The sequence below is a fragment of the Pipistrellus hanaki genome (assembly GCF_964339955.1).
Source record: "Pipistrellus hanaki genome assembly, chromosome: 13".
Lineage (NCBI taxonomy): Eukaryota > Metazoa > Chordata > Mammalia > Chiroptera > Vespertilionidae > Pipistrellus > Pipistrellus hanaki.
The window spans coordinates 14,447,636-14,465,622 of NC_140515.1; the positions used below are offsets into that span (position 1 = coordinate 14,447,636).

Genomic DNA, 17,987 nt, shown 5'->3' on the forward strand with positions numbered 1-17,987 from the left:
TATTGTGTCAACACTTCAAAACTTGCCTCTTAAGTGCCTCCAATTTGTGGTGGACTGTTTTTGCTTTTTGGTCATACATCCCTCTGCTGTTTAGTGCAATGCAAGGCTCTCCTGAGCTAAGTCTATCACCCAGCAGCATGTCCATCACTCAGAATCCCCTCTCTCACTGGAAGGAAGCAAAGGCAGCATTCCACACACTCGCCTCCCGACTGGTGTGCCCTGCCTCTCTTCTGAAACTGCTAGCCGAGAAGAAATTGCAAGCATATTGATTCTGTGTCAAGTGCATTTTCCCTCTATAAGACTCATCTGAATTTTATTCGCTTAAATGGATTTCAAATAGAGAGCTCGGTGCTCAGGTGCAAAAGAATGCATCTGAGGCTCTGGATTTCCACTTGGCCACGCTGCTCAGCACACTCACTCGCAGCAATGCTCATACCTTAACTACCCAGGTGCTGTTGGTGCTTTGCATAGTCCACCTGCAGTGCCACCTGAGCCCTTCCAGCTAGTCCAATAGTGAAAGGAAATCAGGCTGGGGCAGGAGGTTGTAGGGGGAGGAGGAGTGGGGAAATGGCACAAGGAAGGTGAGAATTCTACAAAGTTCTCCACAAATATATCAATTCAATTGCAACTGCTTTTTATATTTTGCATCAGTGACAAACCAGATCCTTTGAGATAATTGGTATTTCTAAGTTATGGTCACCTCTTTATTTTTACTCTATGTTCAACACATTGAAAGTTAAAGAGATGAATTCCTTTTCATCAATTGAAAAAGCTACCCTAATTTAGCCACTTCTGCATGCATCTCTCCCCAGGCTGGCTCCCTTTGGTCATTGCCATATCTTTGTAGCTTCAGAGTTGAGTGGAGATAAAACACACATTCTCCAGTTTCAAACACATAATTAGCTTGGTGTCACAAAAGCAGTCTGAGAAGAAGTGGGGTATGTAGCGTCAGCAGGGAGAAAAACTAACGAAGATCTGCTGTGTTACTGAAAGGCCCTGATATCATCCCAACCTAGGCATTGGTTATAGATTGTACAGCAGCAGTTCTCAACCATTCTAATGCCGCAACCCTTTAATTCAGTTCCTCATGTTGTGGTGACTCCCAACCATAAAATTATTTTTGATGCTACTTCATAACTGTAATTTTGCTACTATTATGAATTGTAATGTAAATATCTGTGGTTTTCAACGGTCAGGTGACCCTGCTAGCAGTTTTCAACCTGTGGGACATGATGTAGACGAACTGACACCCTGACAGAGGGCAGACAGAAACACATGGCTGGGAAGGAGCCTACCCGATTGAGTGTCCCTGTCATCACTACGTTGTCTCAAGCATACATACTACATACTTGCCGTAGGCCGCCACTGTCTCACCTGTAAACTGGGAGATAATGTTACTGCCTTTGTGGAATGGTTGTGAAGATGGGAGGAAATAAGCCACGTAAATGCTGAGCACAGTGCCTGGCACATAGAAGGTACTTACTCAATGAACACGTGTCACTGTTGCCATCTTCATTTTGCTAAAAATAATTAATAATCTCATTATGAAATAAAAAATCCCCTTTATTATTCCCCCACCTTGGCACAGAATTTTATTCCTTGGACCAGATGAACATCATGTTTTGGCTATGACGTTCTGGACTTTTCCCAAGTGGTGCTTTTAAAGGAAGCTGGGCACACTCATTCTAAGTCAATCTAAAGGTCCTGACCTTTTTCAGAGACAAATGCCCCATTGTCCTTCCTGTGTCACTGGGTCTGAACACACTGGGAGCACTAACCCTTTTGTGAGCTGGCAACCTGTTCACCCACAGGATGTCATCCTCACATCTTCGTTAATTTATATTACTGAACAGCCTCAGGTGATCATAAACTCCCTCACAACTCTGAACATAACCTGTTACAATAGCCGTGAAAGGAGAGTGATGACAAAAACATCAAGGGATGTTGGGGAGGGAGAGGGATGATTACTGCTGTTGAGTTTACTCTGCAGTCATTGCCAACAGCCAAACGTTAAAATTTCATTTGTTTTTCCAACAAACTCTCTGCTAAGGAACTCTTTGTTCTGGGAGCGTTTATGGCATTGAAGGCTGTTATAGGAACACTAGAATCCTGGTGCACAAAATTTGTGCACCGGTGGAGTCCCAAGGCCTGGCCAGTGATCAGGGCCGATCAGGGCCTTGGTTATCAGCTGCCTTCCTTCATTCAATGCTGCCCCCTGGTGGTCAGCCCACATCATAGCAAGCGATTGAACTCCTGGTAGGTCAAACTCCCAAGGGGACACTTTGCATATTAGGCTTTTATACGTATAGATGCTTATTGTGACACAGAATGAGGCAACATAATAAGTTCCTGTGGGTTTGGAGGATTTGTCTATTTTTGAGGCTGAACTAGATTAATCAAAATTCAGAACTCTGTTTGTCAGAATGAAGAGTTTCATTCCAGCATGCAAAGAATGTGTGAAGGGCAGGATGCCTGAAAGCAAGCAGACACAGGATCATGGGAGCATTGGGAAGCTCATTACTGTCTCCAGGAGCTGCCCTTAGCCTGCCTCGGGATCTGAAGAATTGTTATTCTGGGAAAGATTCCATGCCCGAGAGGTCTAGACATGCATGATGTTCCCAAGTTTTGAAATCTCTGAAAAATACAGTCATTTCTCCTCTTACTTCTCATCAACGATGCCTATAACTCCCATTATAAATAAATATATAACATGGATGGTGTCCCAAAAATATATACACACTTTGAATAATTATTCATCCAATGTTTCTTTCTTTTCAGATTTAACCCATTGGAATTAATAATTATTCAAAGTATGTATACATTTTTTGGGACACCCAGTATATTATTTAGTTCATTTCATGAAAAAGATGATGCAGATTTGTTGATTGTGTGACAAAAGAAAGAAGACATTAAAGCAAATACCATTTTTTTTCCACTAGAGCAATTACTTAATCATCTTATCACCTTTGTCTAGGATAATTATATTAATAGACTGCCTCCCAGACTTCTGAATTAACAACGAAAAACTCAGACCCTCTCACTACTGTCCAGAAAAGAAGCACTAGCAGTTAACCAGGTAATGCACTTAAAAATCATCACTAGCAGTGGTGGCTCGACAGTCATTTTGCACTGTTTTGAATTTAATCACAGCAACTTTTCTCTTCGTCAGCTTCCGATACAGAAACACGAGAGCCAGAGCTGGGTATTTGACAGATGGTGACACAAATGCAAAGAAAGGCAGAGGAGCAGCCACTGGAGATCGCATCTCTTCACAGAATGCTAGCGATGGACTTTACTGATATCAATACTGCTCATACATTCCCGTCTTTTAAAGGTGCATGCGCCCAGTCCAAGAGAAGACCCTCTCGTTCACCCTGCCGCGGGAGAGGACCTGAGATCAGTACGCCGCTGTCGGCACAGCACACAGTATTTGGCACTACCTAAGTAGTTTAAGAAACCCCTGCTCTGACACCGACGAAGAAACTTTAATGGAAACAGTAAGCAGGTGGTAGCACAATGAACATCCTCGGGATGTTAAACTCTCCAGAGGGAACGGGGGAGAACGGCATTACATTTTTATAAAGCCAAATGTAAGTTTGCTTAGTTCCCTTACTATGTTAAAAGAAAACTGTTACATCCTCCAGCAACTGAGGTAGGCATCACACTATCGCAGCACAGCCTCCCAGTTTAAACAGAGACAAACAAGAAAGCAAAGTGAACAAAAAAAGACGTTATCATCAAAGATTTAAAAATGCTATTGGAAAGAAAAGTGACTGTTCAGCCCAAATGTATCTAACACACACACACACACACACACACACACACACACAGCTGTAAATCAAATCAAGAGATAAGAACTTACCGGAGCAAATATCACCATACACATTTACAAAGGAATTGATAATCCAACTTCCCTCTCCTGAAAGAAAGCAGAGGCTGTCTCATACTAAAAATAAAGCTTCTCCGTCCGCAGCACCAGCCACTTGTCCCTCTTTTTTTTTTTTTTTATGAAGCAGAGGAGGGGAACGGGAAAATCAATGAGGAGGGAAAGTGAGATGCTATACCAATCAGGTAGCAGCTTCGGTCTTATTTGCAGAAAGACGGCAAAACGGTCGTGTTATTAGACAGTGACAACCACCGGTGAAGTACAGCAACCTGATACCTCCCCCGGGGGCGGCTGCCTGCTGGGGGGGCGGGATTGCCCTCCACCGGGGCTCTGCTCTCCAGGGCTGCTCCTGCTCTGCGCACAGGCTGCATGCGGAGAGAGCCCACTCCCCCCTTCTCTGCGAGCCCCTTCCTCCCTCAAACAGGCGCTTAAAACAAACTGGGAACGAAGGGAGCCAGGGTTCTGTGCGCTGGATGTGCGAGTGGGAAGTGGTGGATTTATTAAAACCCTTAGGAATCGATTTGCATAGATTAGGTCGATGTTTGCATGTTTGTTTTTTAAAAACTGCCCTCGTTCTTTTAGGGAGATGCCTGGGTGTAATGCTGACCCCCATTTGGGAAATGTGCACACCCCGTGCATAACCCGGTTAGGGTGACAGGAAGGAAGAGGGGCCGTGGGGGCTCTGGCAGCTGTGGGAGGAACAGATCACAGCTGGGTTGCTGTTCCTTGGAAGAGTGTCTCTGAGAGCCTTCTCCTGCACAGCCTGAAACGAACCGGTTTTTAGGTGTGAGGTGCCCGGGCTCTGCTGCAAATGGGCCTCCTCAGGAGGGAACTGAGCTCCACTCACTCATGGGGTTGACATCTGGCACCTGAGCAACCTGGTTTGAGTGACTGACACTGAATTGAGTGACTGACACTGCATTCCTGCAGAGGCTGCATAAGACTGCGCCCTCCTCACACTGGCTTCCTGAGGGCAAGCCCTCACCCTGTGCCACAGCCAAGGAAGGAGAATGCTGTGCCTTCTTCTCCCCGTGGCCCCCACTCCAAGACCTCAGCGCGTACAGGAATAGCACTGGGTGGGCTCAGGCGTCTGTTTTGTCTTCTAGGCAGCTGGTGATGGCCGGGCTGAAAGCTCACGTTGGCTGGCCATGGTTTTTGTTTGTGGTTATTAATTCAGCATCGGCCCTGAGTCTGTTTTGGGGACCCTCTCTCTGTCTCTAACACACACACACACACACACACACCACACCCACCACCACCACCACCACCACCACCACCGACGCCGCCCAATCATTATTGTCACCATCTCCCTGTCTTCTTTTCCCCTTTCGTCCCTCTTTTCCACACACATAGCCACCGCTCAGTGGAGGTGAAGGAGGGGGGATGAGTCAGACCATCTGGAGTCTAACCTGGCTCTTCACTTACTTGGGACTTGGAAAGTCCCTAAGGTCTCTGAGCCATAGTCTGTCCTCTGTGAAATGGGCATACTAACACCTCAGAGAGCTGCCGGTGCGGAGGCGTGGGGGACAAAGATGACTAAGGCAGCGCTTTCAAAGCCACAGTAGGCACATGCACCCAGGCTCCCTCCTCAGCTGCCTTCCTCCTGCTCCTGTTGCTCCTCCTCCTCCCCCTCTTCCTCCCACACTTTCCCCTCCTCCTCCTCCTCCTCCTCCTCCTCCTCCTCCTCCTCCGCTGCTGCCGCCTGTGATCTGCTTGTTCCTTATACATAACCCTTCAGGGTACTCATGGAAGCTTCATACTCTTCATACACACACACCTGCCAATTGAAAACTCACTGCATTTCAAGGAGAGCAGTTACTCAAGGAAGTAAATTAATCAACTGAACAAGCACAGTTCAAGCAGGGGCAACGGCTTAGAAACACCAGGAGTTGCCAGCACTCAGGAGGCACTTGCTGAATAAATGCCAAAGGACTGGCTGAGGCCCGCTCAGGCGCAGGGCTGATGAGGAGCAGAGGCAAGGCAGAGGCAGAGGCGCTGTCCCAGCCACGCACCCACAGGGGGGCCATATTAATAGTTTCTCCAGGGCGGAGAGTGACTCATGCTCGTCAGCCTTGAATAGTTAGAGCCCCATTTCAAGAAAAGAAAAAATGGGTATGTCTTCCACATAATAACAGGGAACATTCCTGGACCTGTGCTATGCTAGGTGTGTTTGTGTGTCATTAAGTGAATTACCTTAGGTGGGACTCACAATATTAGGAAGAGTTGCTATTTTTACTCCAGTTTACCCAGGAGGGAACCAAGGCCCAAAGCGTGCAGCCACTTATTCAAAGATACATGGTCGATAATTGGTAAAACCAAGATGTGAACTTAGATGGATGCCAGGCTCCAGGATGCTGCCCACTCCGCTCCAGATGTCACATGATAGTACTTACACTTGCATGTATCCAGCCTCTAGGGCACGATCAATCCACCAAGGGATACACAGATGTACCATACCCTGACAGCTCTCCCCACTGCATGGATTCATACACAGAGACGGGAACCTCTGTATCGAACCAAGGTTTACCGGGCCCACAATGCCCATGCCTGGGATCTGCTGCATTTCTATGGACTTGAACACATTATTGAACCCCCTGAAGGTATGGGGTGTGAGGTTCAATCTTGGGATGTCAAGCAGTCTGCTCAGGGACCCTTAATTTGTCCTTGACTCAGTTTCTCCCATGTTTAAATTGAAGGGTTTCTACCAAATGGTCTCTAACGGACATTTTGGATCAACTTTGACTAAATAAGGTTCTAAGATCAGCTCGATTCTAATATGCTGGTTGGATTAGCTTTCCCTGCCTCACATTTCATTCCAGATACAGTGTTTACATCTCTACGTCTCCTGCTATCACCCCACCCCTGCCATCTCCCACCCGCACCCTGAATTTACCCCGACGGGTTTCCCTGCATTTACCCTTATCTTATCCCTACAAGTCATTTTCCATATATTATCCGAATTGAGCTGGTTAAAGTATAAATTAGACCACATCTCTTATCTGAGAAATACATTTCAATAGCTGTCCAGTAGGTTTAAAGTAAAACTCAAACTCTTTATCTTGCCTTCAAAGCCTGACGTTACCTGACTCTTATCTACCGCTTTGTTTTTATATAATTCCAACCCTCTCCTCACTACTCTTCAGTCACATGGGCCCTCTGTGCCTTTGCACTTGCTTTTCCTTCCTCCCAAAACTGTTTCTCCTGATCTTTGCCTACTGTCTCTTCCTTGGACAATGAATTCTCAGTGCTACTGTCTGCTCTTCCCAGTCCACCTGACTGATAAAAACCCTCCCTCTGCCCCGTTACTGTTACTCACTTTCACATTATCCTGTGTTTAGTTGTTATTGATGGTAGTGGTGTTGTGTGTGTGTGATGTGGGGTTTTTGTATCGCTCATTGCCGGATATGTTCTTGCTTATTCACTTGTTTAATTATTGCTTATCTTCCTTCTATGGGAGATAACCTCTCGGAAAGTAGGAATCTTGTTTGTTTTGCACATCACCATATCCTTAATGTTTAAGACTGCGTGGCACACAGTAGATGCTTAATCACATCTCACGAATGAATGAATAAATCAACAGAAAACAAATTAGGTTTCCAACAAAGGCACAAAAACCCAAGTGTATCACAGGAACTTAGCCTTGAAATGCAGTGCAGGTGAACAAGGGTGATTGAATCATTCATATTAATGGACAAAGGCTATTTTCACTTCCTTATTTGAGGGATGTTCTTGAAATGCTGCATCATATTGATTTAAGTGGAGGACATGTCAAAGATAGTGGGAAGCTCCTGCTGTAGATCATACTGACCAAATACTGTAAAGAGCTTGGGTTCCTAGCAGCCAGTTCACCGGGGCCCACAAAGAGCAGCTGATACTTGGACACTTGACTGTACATTTGTCATTATTGAGCAAATGGTCTTGTCAGCTAGCCACTTAGACTGTCTGACCTTCCAATTTATCAGACAGATCAGAAAGGTGGCTACCACTCTCTAAGATGCTATTGGAACTGACAAAAATAAAGCAATAATATGGCATTATTTGATGCTTCTTGTTTGAAAACAATGATATAGCCTTGAATCTTAAAAATAGCATTTGTCGCCGAAACCGGTTTGGCTCAATGGATAGAGTGTCGGCTTGGGGACTGAAGGGACCCGGGTTCGATTCCGGTCAAGGGCATGTGCCTTGGTTGCGGGCATATCCCCAGTAGGGGGTGTGCAAGAGGCAGCTGATCGATGACTCTCTCTCATCGATGTTTCTAACTCTCTATCTCTCTCCCTTCCTCTCTACAAAATCAGTAAAGTATATATTTTTTAAAAATAGCATTTGTCCATTCTTATATTATTAAAAATAGAAGTACAGTGTTTTCTAAGTTGAGCATTGATAGAGGTTCAATAGATTAGAATAATCTATGAATCTCTACAAACCTCATTAGCAATGCTAATGTCCAGTATGGTCAGATCTTCAACTCTGACCTTTCAACTGAGCATGGCCTTTAGGCAACTTCAAATGAGTTGTTTTTCTCTGTAGTGTAAAGCTTGTGTCCCCTTGAACACACCTCCTCCTGCAAATGCCATAGTTCCTTTCCCTTACAGCTTCTATTCCTAGACATGTGGCTTCTCACGAGGGGTCCTTTCAGGCCTGCCTGCTCAGGGGCTGAACAGTGGGAGACCCAGCTTTCTAAGCATTTGGCAAAGACTGAGAGGAAAATTCCAGTGCCCTGAGATCTCTCCATTGCTATGGGGGAAGGGGAGTATTGAAGACAAGAAGATTACTCTGGCCACACTAATAAATGACCAATGGAGTTAGCGAAGGTTCTTCCATTTTGCTGCAAAAACAATTTCAACTCTTTCAAGCTCTAGCAATGAGAGCACTTACATCCAATCCACTCAGGCACAAGCTGCATCTGTAACTGTGCCTTCCTGCTCCGGCTGGGCTTAGCTCTTAGCAGGGCGAAAATGCAATTTAGTTTGATTTGGGTGGGTAGGAGATATCGAGTTAGGGCAGAACTTTCGAGACCTCTTGTTTTCTATTTCCCTCATAGGGGAAATACATTTTTTTTTCCAACTCTGTCTCTTTTTCTTTTCAAATACATTGCACTACCTCTTGGTGCTTTACTTAAATCCTGCCCCCTTTCATCTGTCCCTCTTCATACTCCCTCCATTATCCAGTGTGGAATGAGGCAGCTCTTTCCTACCTGACTGTCCAACAGGTGGACTCAAGTTCCACTGTGTCCTTTGCTGCTTAAGTAGTCTTGTCACACTCACGTGCCCTCACCTATAGAACTGGGTAGTTGGAAAGTAATGATTGCTAAATACATAGCAAACATTGACGAACAGTGATCATTCTAATCTTGATAGCGATGTAACAGTGATCATTCTAATCTTGATAGCGATGCTCTTCACCAGCTCATGTTTGCTTTACAGAGATAACGAGTGCCTCTTTTATTTCTCCTTTAGAGGGAAGAGTCTCTTGTGTCTTGAAAAAGAAAGGAAAACCCACGTTCTATTAAAAAAGATTTAGCAATTTTCCCTCACTGGAATATGAGGGAGTATAGAAAAGACCAAATTGAGGCATCTGACTGAAAGCAAATATTTGTTGAAAGTGGTTTGGAGTGTTGGAATTTCTGAATATTCATAGTTCACTGGTCAATAGACTTAGAGCAGATCTGTGAGAAGTTGCTTCTTGCTGACACTTAATGGAGGGCAGTTGACAGATTCCCGGGGTCTACCCAGGACCCCCTGGACCTCAGGCAACAGCTGATTAGCCTTCTGCTTTCACATCTGCTCTAAATAAATGCTGCAAACAACAGAGGACTGAGTGCCTTGAGAATTGCCCTCAGTATCCCAGAAAGACTTTGACTCCAGAAGGAATGGCACTGGGTTTTTCTATATCACAGAAAAAGCCTACTCAGGGCTCATGTTCTCAACAAGGAAGAGCAGTTCTCAAATCCATGAGAACTTTGTTACTATCCTACACAAAAAGGAAATCGTTCATGAGCCTTAATTTCAGTTTAGTAATTGTTTAGGGAGTGTGTGCTCTATGCCAGGCACATGCTAAGTTCTGTGGATACCGCAAAGAAAGAGATAAACATGGTCACTGTCCAAAAGAAACTTGGGGCGCTTCTGATTTATTTGCACAAGGCAGGAACATGCTAGCGCCTGCTGTATAAATGATGCTCATTACATATTTGTTGAATTATTGGATGAAGTAAACATGTGAACATATTGTAGCCTCACAATTTTTAAAATGTAAAATAGAACCATCCTATCTAATAAAGAGGGAAAATGCTCTCACAAAGATGGCGGCAGCCACAGCTAATAGGAGGGAATATGGTCACTGACTGTCACGCCCTCAAAGATGGCAGTGCCCACAGTCACAAGATGGCTGTGCTCAGTCTCCTCAGTCCCCTCAAGGCGCCTTCCTCTGGAGTCCCCCAGTCCCCTCAACACCCCAGCCGCCCAGGGCCAGCCTGAGGCACAGGCAAGCCTCAGTTGGCTGCTGCCCAGCCAATGCCCAAGGTGCAGGCAAGCCTCAAATGGTGGCTGCCATGCTGCCCAGGGCTGTCTGAGACTCAGGTAATCAGGGCCAGCTGAGGCTTGCACTGCCTGCAGTGGCAGCAGCAGAGATGTGATAGGGCATTGCCTTCCCCTGATCACAGGATCGCCTCCTGCCCCTAGGGGCTCCTGGACTGTGGCTCCCAGACTGTGGGAGGGGGCAGGCTAGGCTGAGGGAACCCCTGCTTCAGTGCACGAATTTTCATGCACTGGGCCTCTAGTAAAACAAATATTTGGGAAAAATTCATATATACATACTCTAGTGTGTATATATATATATACACACTAGAGTATACATAGCACAGTCAAATGACCAAATCATCTTATGTCCTAATCTAATTAAAAATTATCTTTACTATCCTAGCATTTAGGCTGAGAACCAGGAATTCCATGGAAATGCTCATGGCACACAAAAGAGTGTGCCGCATTCCCTCTCTGCTCCTCCCTACTCCCCACCACTGTTTGTTGTCCTATATTCCAGGCTTCTATGCCTGGTTTCACTTGAACAGAAAGTTTTAAGTCTTAAGTGAAAAGCAATGGGAAACCACTGATCTAACAGACTAATGTGGCAATTACCATTTTCTGCAGAGGATCTTCCTGTTATAATGGTGCTAATATTCTTTTCTTGGGTATTATTACTAGCTTAAGCAATGTTGATGTATTATCTCATTTGATTAATATTCAACCCGATCATCTAGAATCTCTTGTTACATTCATTTTACAAGTGAGGAAGCTAAGGTATTATGTGGTTCAGGAGGTTGTCCAAATTTGCATAGCTAAAAAGAAAGAGAGCTGGGTTTTGAACCAGATTGTCAGATGCAAAAGTCTACTCTGTAAGGCTCCATATTATCAGCCTTGCTACTGTGTGCAAGTTTCGCATTTACCAGGTAGGCAACTGGACATGACCTCGGAATGACCCTATAGTTACTCAAAAGCAAAAGACATGCATATTTCAACTGCATAATTTTTGGTGATTACATCTGCTATATTGGGGTAGAGAGTTAAAAGTGGTCCTACCATAAGCCTCTGAGCAGTAGAATCATTCTTCCTGCTATTTTGTGCAGTACCCAAAGTTGCTTTGCATGTAGTAAGTACTAAATAAATCTTTATTAAATAATTAAAGAAGAGAAAATAAATTACCTTTATTAATTACATTCATAATTCTAATAAGAAATAGCAAAGACACAGCTCTCTGTTTTCTACCTATCCTATCTAAGAAAGAGGGAATATGTAAATCGACCATCATGCCATGACAAAGATGGCAGTGCCCATAGCCACAAGATGGCGGCATCCAGTCCCCTCAGCCCCGTCAGAGTCCCAGAGTCCTTTCAGCCCAGCCTGAGGGGGGGGGGGGGGGGCGGGGGGAGGGGAAGCAGGCACACAGTGTGGCTTGACCCGCCCTCAGCCCCCCAGCCACTCTAGGCTGGCCCAAGGTGCAGGTAAGCCTTGGATGTCTGCTGCCCAGCCGCCCAGGGCTGCCTGAGGCTCAGGTAACCACAGCCAGCTGAGGCTTGCACTGCCAGCAGTGGCAGCAGCAGAGGTGTGATGGGGGCATCGCTCTTCCCTGATGGCTGGGTTGCCTCCTGCCCCTGAGGGCTCCTGGACTGTGAAAGGGGGCAGGCCAAACTGAGGGGCCCCACTCCTCCAGTGCATGAATTTTCATCCACCGGGCCTTTAGTCTCTTTATAATAGTGAGAGTTCTATCAGCATGTAGATGGCTTATAAGTTGGCTGTTTCTGACACGTCTTCCTTAAAGACTGATGTGAAATCAGAGATGAGTAGTTGTTATTATGATTAAGGATGAATACTTTATGTCAGAAAGAATCCATAAGATCTATTTTTACATGAATCTTGTTAGTGCTGTAATAAGAGGGAGAAAAGGGAAACATAGAGACCATTTTCAACAACCTTGCCTAGTACACAGAAATGAACAGTAAATTAGACCAAGAGCTGTGTGACTTTTTCATTGATCATTTCCCCATAAAGGGCCCTGTCATATCAAACTATAGATACTTGTGTGACTTTAGCCTTTCTAAACTTGTTTTTTCACCAGTAAAATGGGAATGATAATACTGACTTTTACAAATAACACACAGTAGCCTAGTGCTTATTGTAACAACACAAGTGACATGCGTTCTCTCTTCCTGCTGATGCTCAAGGCAAGATAGATTTAAGAATCAAACACTCACAAAATGGCTCTCTGGTTTGCCTTTTCTTCCTGACAAGTTGTGTTAAAAATCCTTCTGTTACACAAACATGCCTCCAAAACCCAGACCAAATTATGGCTCTTAATAAAACAGGACGTAGGTGGAAAAAAGGATGAAAGTCTGTTTCCTCCCAAGTAGTTTACAAACTGTAGAATTTTTATAACGTTTGAGTGCTTTCATGATGCCCCAAGGACTCTAGCCCTGGTCTAAGTGGTTATGATTCCAGCTGAAAGCATTCTGCCCACTGGGCTCCCTTCCCAGTCTCAGGAATGTGTATGGTTATGATGCTGTGTCCCAAGAGAATGGAGCTGGTCAAAAGAACCTGGGGCATTATTTTAATTCGAGGGCTTATGAAATCTTTGTAAAACCACTCTCTTTTGCCCTAGTATGTCTTATGCCAGAGGTGTCTCTGGATCCCTCTGATAAGGGATTTGGCCATTTGGCTGACAGCAAATAGATCTTTGTTGGCCAATGAAATCCATTTAGCTAATCTATTTGGCCAATAAGTTTTCTATAATTTTATTAACAAAACAAACAAAATAAAAAATCCCTCCTACCTGTGGGATGCTTCCTGCATCCTTAATTTACATTTTCCCAACACCCTTGGAGTCAGGGCTACAAGGAGAGATGCTACAGCCTTGGCCATCTCACAGGGCAGCTGTGATGCCAATCAGAGACAGCTCCTGCAAAGATACTTTGAGTAGTGAAATTTACAACAGTTCCTGTTAGTTTCTGTGCTCAGCATCTCCTCCCACAAACATAAGATAGAACTCTTCTTCCTCGGATAGTTGGTTACTTATCACTGCAGGCCTGCTTAGAAGTTCAAAATGCCATGTGCACTCACACGGAGAGAAACCAGTTTTCCTGTTCAGCTGTGCATCTATTTTTAAAATAGAATCCTTTACCAGTGTCTTCCTTAAAATGTTAGTTCCTTCTTAAACCATCCCCAAGTTGTTAAATGATACGAATTAAGAGAGTGAATCTGAAGCACAGGACATTCTGATATTTGCAGAATGTCACTTATCTCAATGCCAAGAGCAACCCTTTTCCTCTCATCTCCATGAAAGTGTGGAGACAGGCACTCCCTATAAAAGGCCAAAACAAGACTTGTTCTGACAAAGTTGCAGTCTGACGAGAGCGAGCCTTGGATTCTGTTTCGAGGGAAAAGGTCCACCCTTCTATTATAGCACCACAATCAATGCTCTGTGCATCAAAGCCACTTCCCAGTGCCAGTAAACCTGGCTGCAAATCCTGGGGATCAAAGCCACTCAGCAACATGCTTCTCAAACCTGACTGCACATCGGAATCCCCTGGGCAGCTTATAAGAATCTCAAATAGCCTGTTTCAAACCCAGACCACCCCAATGATAGCCAGGAGGGTCTTCAAACCCCTCTTCTCACTGGGAATTTTCCAAGGCCCGGGGCGAGGGAACCTCTGCTGGGTGCACAAGGGCAGCACTTGGATTAAGTTATAGTCAACAAGGCCTACGTGGCTGGTCACATAAAGGGAGGCCCATAAGTCAACCAAGTCTCTGAGTAAGAAGAGGAGTCTCATCCAAAGGCAGAAAGGCTGCCTCCTGGGATCTGAGCCACGAGGTAGATGATAATGGATCCCCATGCCCGCCTCCCCTTCTCACACCTCTGCTGTGTCTTAGGGTCTTCCTCCTTCAGTAAGCATGCTGTCACTCACAAGAACAAGAGGAGGAAGCAATGAAAATGTGATAGCAGCAATGACCTTAGCTGATATTTACACAACAGGCTCTTGTCTAAACCCTTTATAGGAACTCACTCATTCCATCCTCCTTAAAATACAACTCACTAAAAAGCCAAAGCCCAAAAACAACAGAGAGGCACCTCCAACCATTTCTAGAATCGGCTTGGATTCTGCTCTCTCGCCTCAAACCAGCGCCAACTCTTCCCAAGTCAGCTCATCACCTCTGCTGCTCTGACAGTGTTTTCGATTGTCCTCTCCAACCAGTTCCCCTTGAAACAAAGATTTAAGTGTCAGTAGTTTATCTGAGATGTGATTCCAGAGAAGGAAGTGGGGGGTTGCAGTAGGGAAGCAAAGGATGCTAGCATAAAACGTCTGGATGAACAGGTTACTGAGGTGCAGGAAGCTGGTTCATTTCTGCTCCAACTCCCTTCCCTTCTTGGCTCATGGAAGCATTAAATCTGCCTTTACTGCTTGATCGCCTAAGGTCTTCAGGCAGAGAGACCCAGTCCCAACAGAACAATGCTGAATCCCTGAGTGCTGGGGGTACGCACACCATTGGCAGTAAAAGCTGCAATGCCTCAGGCGCTTTGGAAATGCCTAAGTCACAGCAGAGAAGGGAACATGAAAAGGAAACCATAAACTTTTTTTAACTATGACTTTTTAATGAGAGCTCCAAGGAAAGATGGTGTTGGTCTGGCTCGACCTCTCCTGTGTGACGTTTATGTTGGGATTGATTTGATTTTAATGGGCTTGGTGATTCATGTAACAGATCAGGCTTCTCATTCCAGCCATTTGCTTTAGTGCCTTGGCCCCTTTGCTCCTGCTGTTCCCGCCAGTAGATCCCACTGGCTCCTTAAAGACCAAGTAAATTGTCACTGCCATCCCTTTCTGGTTTTTCTTGTATTAACCCTATCTCCTTCTCTTTGGGTCATAGTTAGCCATCTTTACGTTTGTCTCCCCCTTTAACCTAATATTTTGCAAGTGACAGGTGCTCAATAAATGGGTGGATAGAGCACTTCTAAACACAACAGTTCTTGTATGGAAAATTCCAGAAGTAAACAGTCCATCCATTTTAAGCTGTGTGCCATTCTGAGTAGTGTGAAGAAATCTCCAGAGAACTGCTCTGTCTGCCCCACCCCTACACCGCCCCAGGACACGAATCACCTTCTTTTCCAGTGTATTCACACTTGTATATACACCACCTGCCCATTAGTCACTTAATAGCCCTCGGTTATCAGATTGACTGTGGTGGTATCAGAGTGCTTATGTTCAAGAACGCTTATTTTACTTAGCAATGGCCACAAAGCACAAGAAAAGCGATGGCACTTCAGACACGCCAAAGAGAAGCCATAAAGTGCTCCCTTTCATTAAAAAGGTGAGTGCAGGGCAATATTTTCAGAGAGAGGTCACATAAATTTTTATTACAATACATTGTTATAACTGTTCTATGTTACTATTAGTTATTGTTATTAATCCCTCAATATGCCTAATGTATAAATTAAACCTTATCATAGGTGTGTACTAGTATGTATAGAAAAAACATATTGATATACGAAGGTATATCAAGCTTCTTCCATATGATTTTCAAACCCTAGGAATATGCCTGTGAAAGGGAAATCTTGTTTCTCCTTGATGTGAAAGAGAAACATTAATCAGCTGCCTCCTGCACATCCTCTACTGTGGATCAAGTTTGCAACCCCAGCATATGCCCTGACTAAGAATTGAACCTATGATCTTTCAGTGCACGTGACGACACTTAACCAACTGAGCCACACTGACCTGGGCTCATTCAGTATTATTGACTTCTACTGTTTTCCTCTCCTTCATAAGTGTCATATCATAGTTTGATTTTAATGAGGACTCAAATATATTTTATTAGTCTAGGTAAGTTGAAAAATCCACCAGAAATGAGCATTATTGAAGACAAAAAGAGAGAAAAGGTATATTGGGTCTGCTGGGCAGGGTCAACAGCTTCACAAATCATCTTTCATTTTTGGAAGCAATTCTCTACATTTTCTTGGTGAAAGTCTCTTTCTCTGTTAGGGATTTATTATTTGTTTTTGAACTTCTCCTCATCTTCCAAACCCATCGCATGTATCACCTCTGTAAAAAGTACTCTCTGCAGGTACTATATGAGGCACTCGAATTATTTTCTTTTATTTTCTTCCCCTAGCAATGTAGCAAGGCAGGAATTAACCCCAGGGGGGAAAAAAGTGGAGCTAAGTAAAATCCTAGCTAATATGTGATAGAATCAAGATTTGAATCCAAGTCTGTCAGTCCTTACATATAATTATTTATATAATAAACTTTTAAGAGATACATATCACTATTAATCCTTATAAAAAACCTGTTAGTAGAATATTATCAACTACATTTTACATGGATAGAGAGGCCTAGGGGTGTCTTTTTCTGCCTTCATTTTCTGTTCTTCCGTAATGGTTGACATAATCTCACTTATAGTATTTGTGTTAATATTTTACAATTATGTGCTTATATTTCTATCTTCCAAATGTGAATATAATTTCTATCATTATGTGTCTGTTTGTGTACATGCATGTGCATCCTCAGTGTATGAACTAATGAATGAAGGTGTGGAGTGAATGAACAAACAAATTCCACCCTGCACTCTAAAACATACTGTAAAAATAAGTCAGTGCTTTGAAAAAGTCCCTAATTTATCTGAACAATCTAACCTTTGACAAAATAAGGTTATGGAATGCTTAACCCCCTGAGCACAGTGAGCCCATCTGTAATGTATTTATTCTATTTATTAATTCAGATCACTCATACCTTTATCTCCTTGACACCTAGTAGTGAGCCAAGGCTTTGGATTCCCAACAAGCTGGCTCTGGCTCTGGATATTGGCAAGAATCAGGAAATAATCAGATAAAGGATGTGAAACCAAGCTTCATACATTAAAGGTTATGCACCTAACTCAGATTAGAGGTTCCCTGGACAGTATTCAGGGAATAATTACTCTTACTTTCCAAATAATCCTAATATAGCTGGTTTTTCTAAGATGACAACATATGAGAAGAAGCCAAGTAAAACAGATCAGACTGTCAGAGGCAGACATAACTTCGAGCCCATGGGAGAAGCGAGAGCACAGAAACAATAAAAAGGACATAAATAAGAACTTGAAAGCATACCATTCTCAGAAAATGTAATGTAAGAGGCAGGGGGAGGGGAGAGGGAGAATAAAACCTGCTTTGCTCCCTGGGCTCTGAGGAGATCATTGTATTATGGCAAAGAACAATATGGTAAAAAATGATTAAAATGTTTTCCATCAACTCTATTTTAAAACACAAGGAGATGAACAACTTTTACTTTTAAATAATGACTTTTATTAAAAATAGTTATAATCCTTTTAAAAAAAAAACACATTAAGATTTTGGTTCTTAAATGGGCAATTCAACTATTGAAAATCGTGGCTATTAAGTAGGAATTGTTCCCTAGAGATTCCTGAGATTGCTGAAGTGTTACAGCCCTGAGACAGTGCCAGCCTTCATAATATGCAGAGTGTGCACAAGTGCTAAGAATTAGTGGGTATCTCACGGTTAAAGTCCACTTGAGATCCAAGGACACTGGATCTATCTTAGAGAGCTATGGCTTCAGCAATTTGAAAAT

General features: G+C 43.8%; 1 protein-coding gene across 2 annotated transcripts in view; it reads right to left on the reverse strand.

Annotated features, from left to right (window-relative positions):
• The window catches only part of SYNPR (synaptoporin), a 271,672-nt gene that overhangs the window by 126,388 nt on the left and 127,297 nt on the right, over positions 1-17,987 (reverse strand). The window contains exon 1 of one of the 2 annotated variants that reach the window (XM_084902715.1): positions 3,863-4,175. The exons of the other annotated variant lie outside the window; for it this stretch is intronic. Within the exon in view, the coding sequence (XP_084758841.1) occupies positions 3,863-3,886 (24 nt within the window). The 5' untranslated portion in view covers positions 3,887-4,175. Of the gene's footprint in view, positions 1-3,862; positions 4,176-17,987 lie in introns of those variants that run through there. 2 annotated transcript variants of the gene reach the window in all.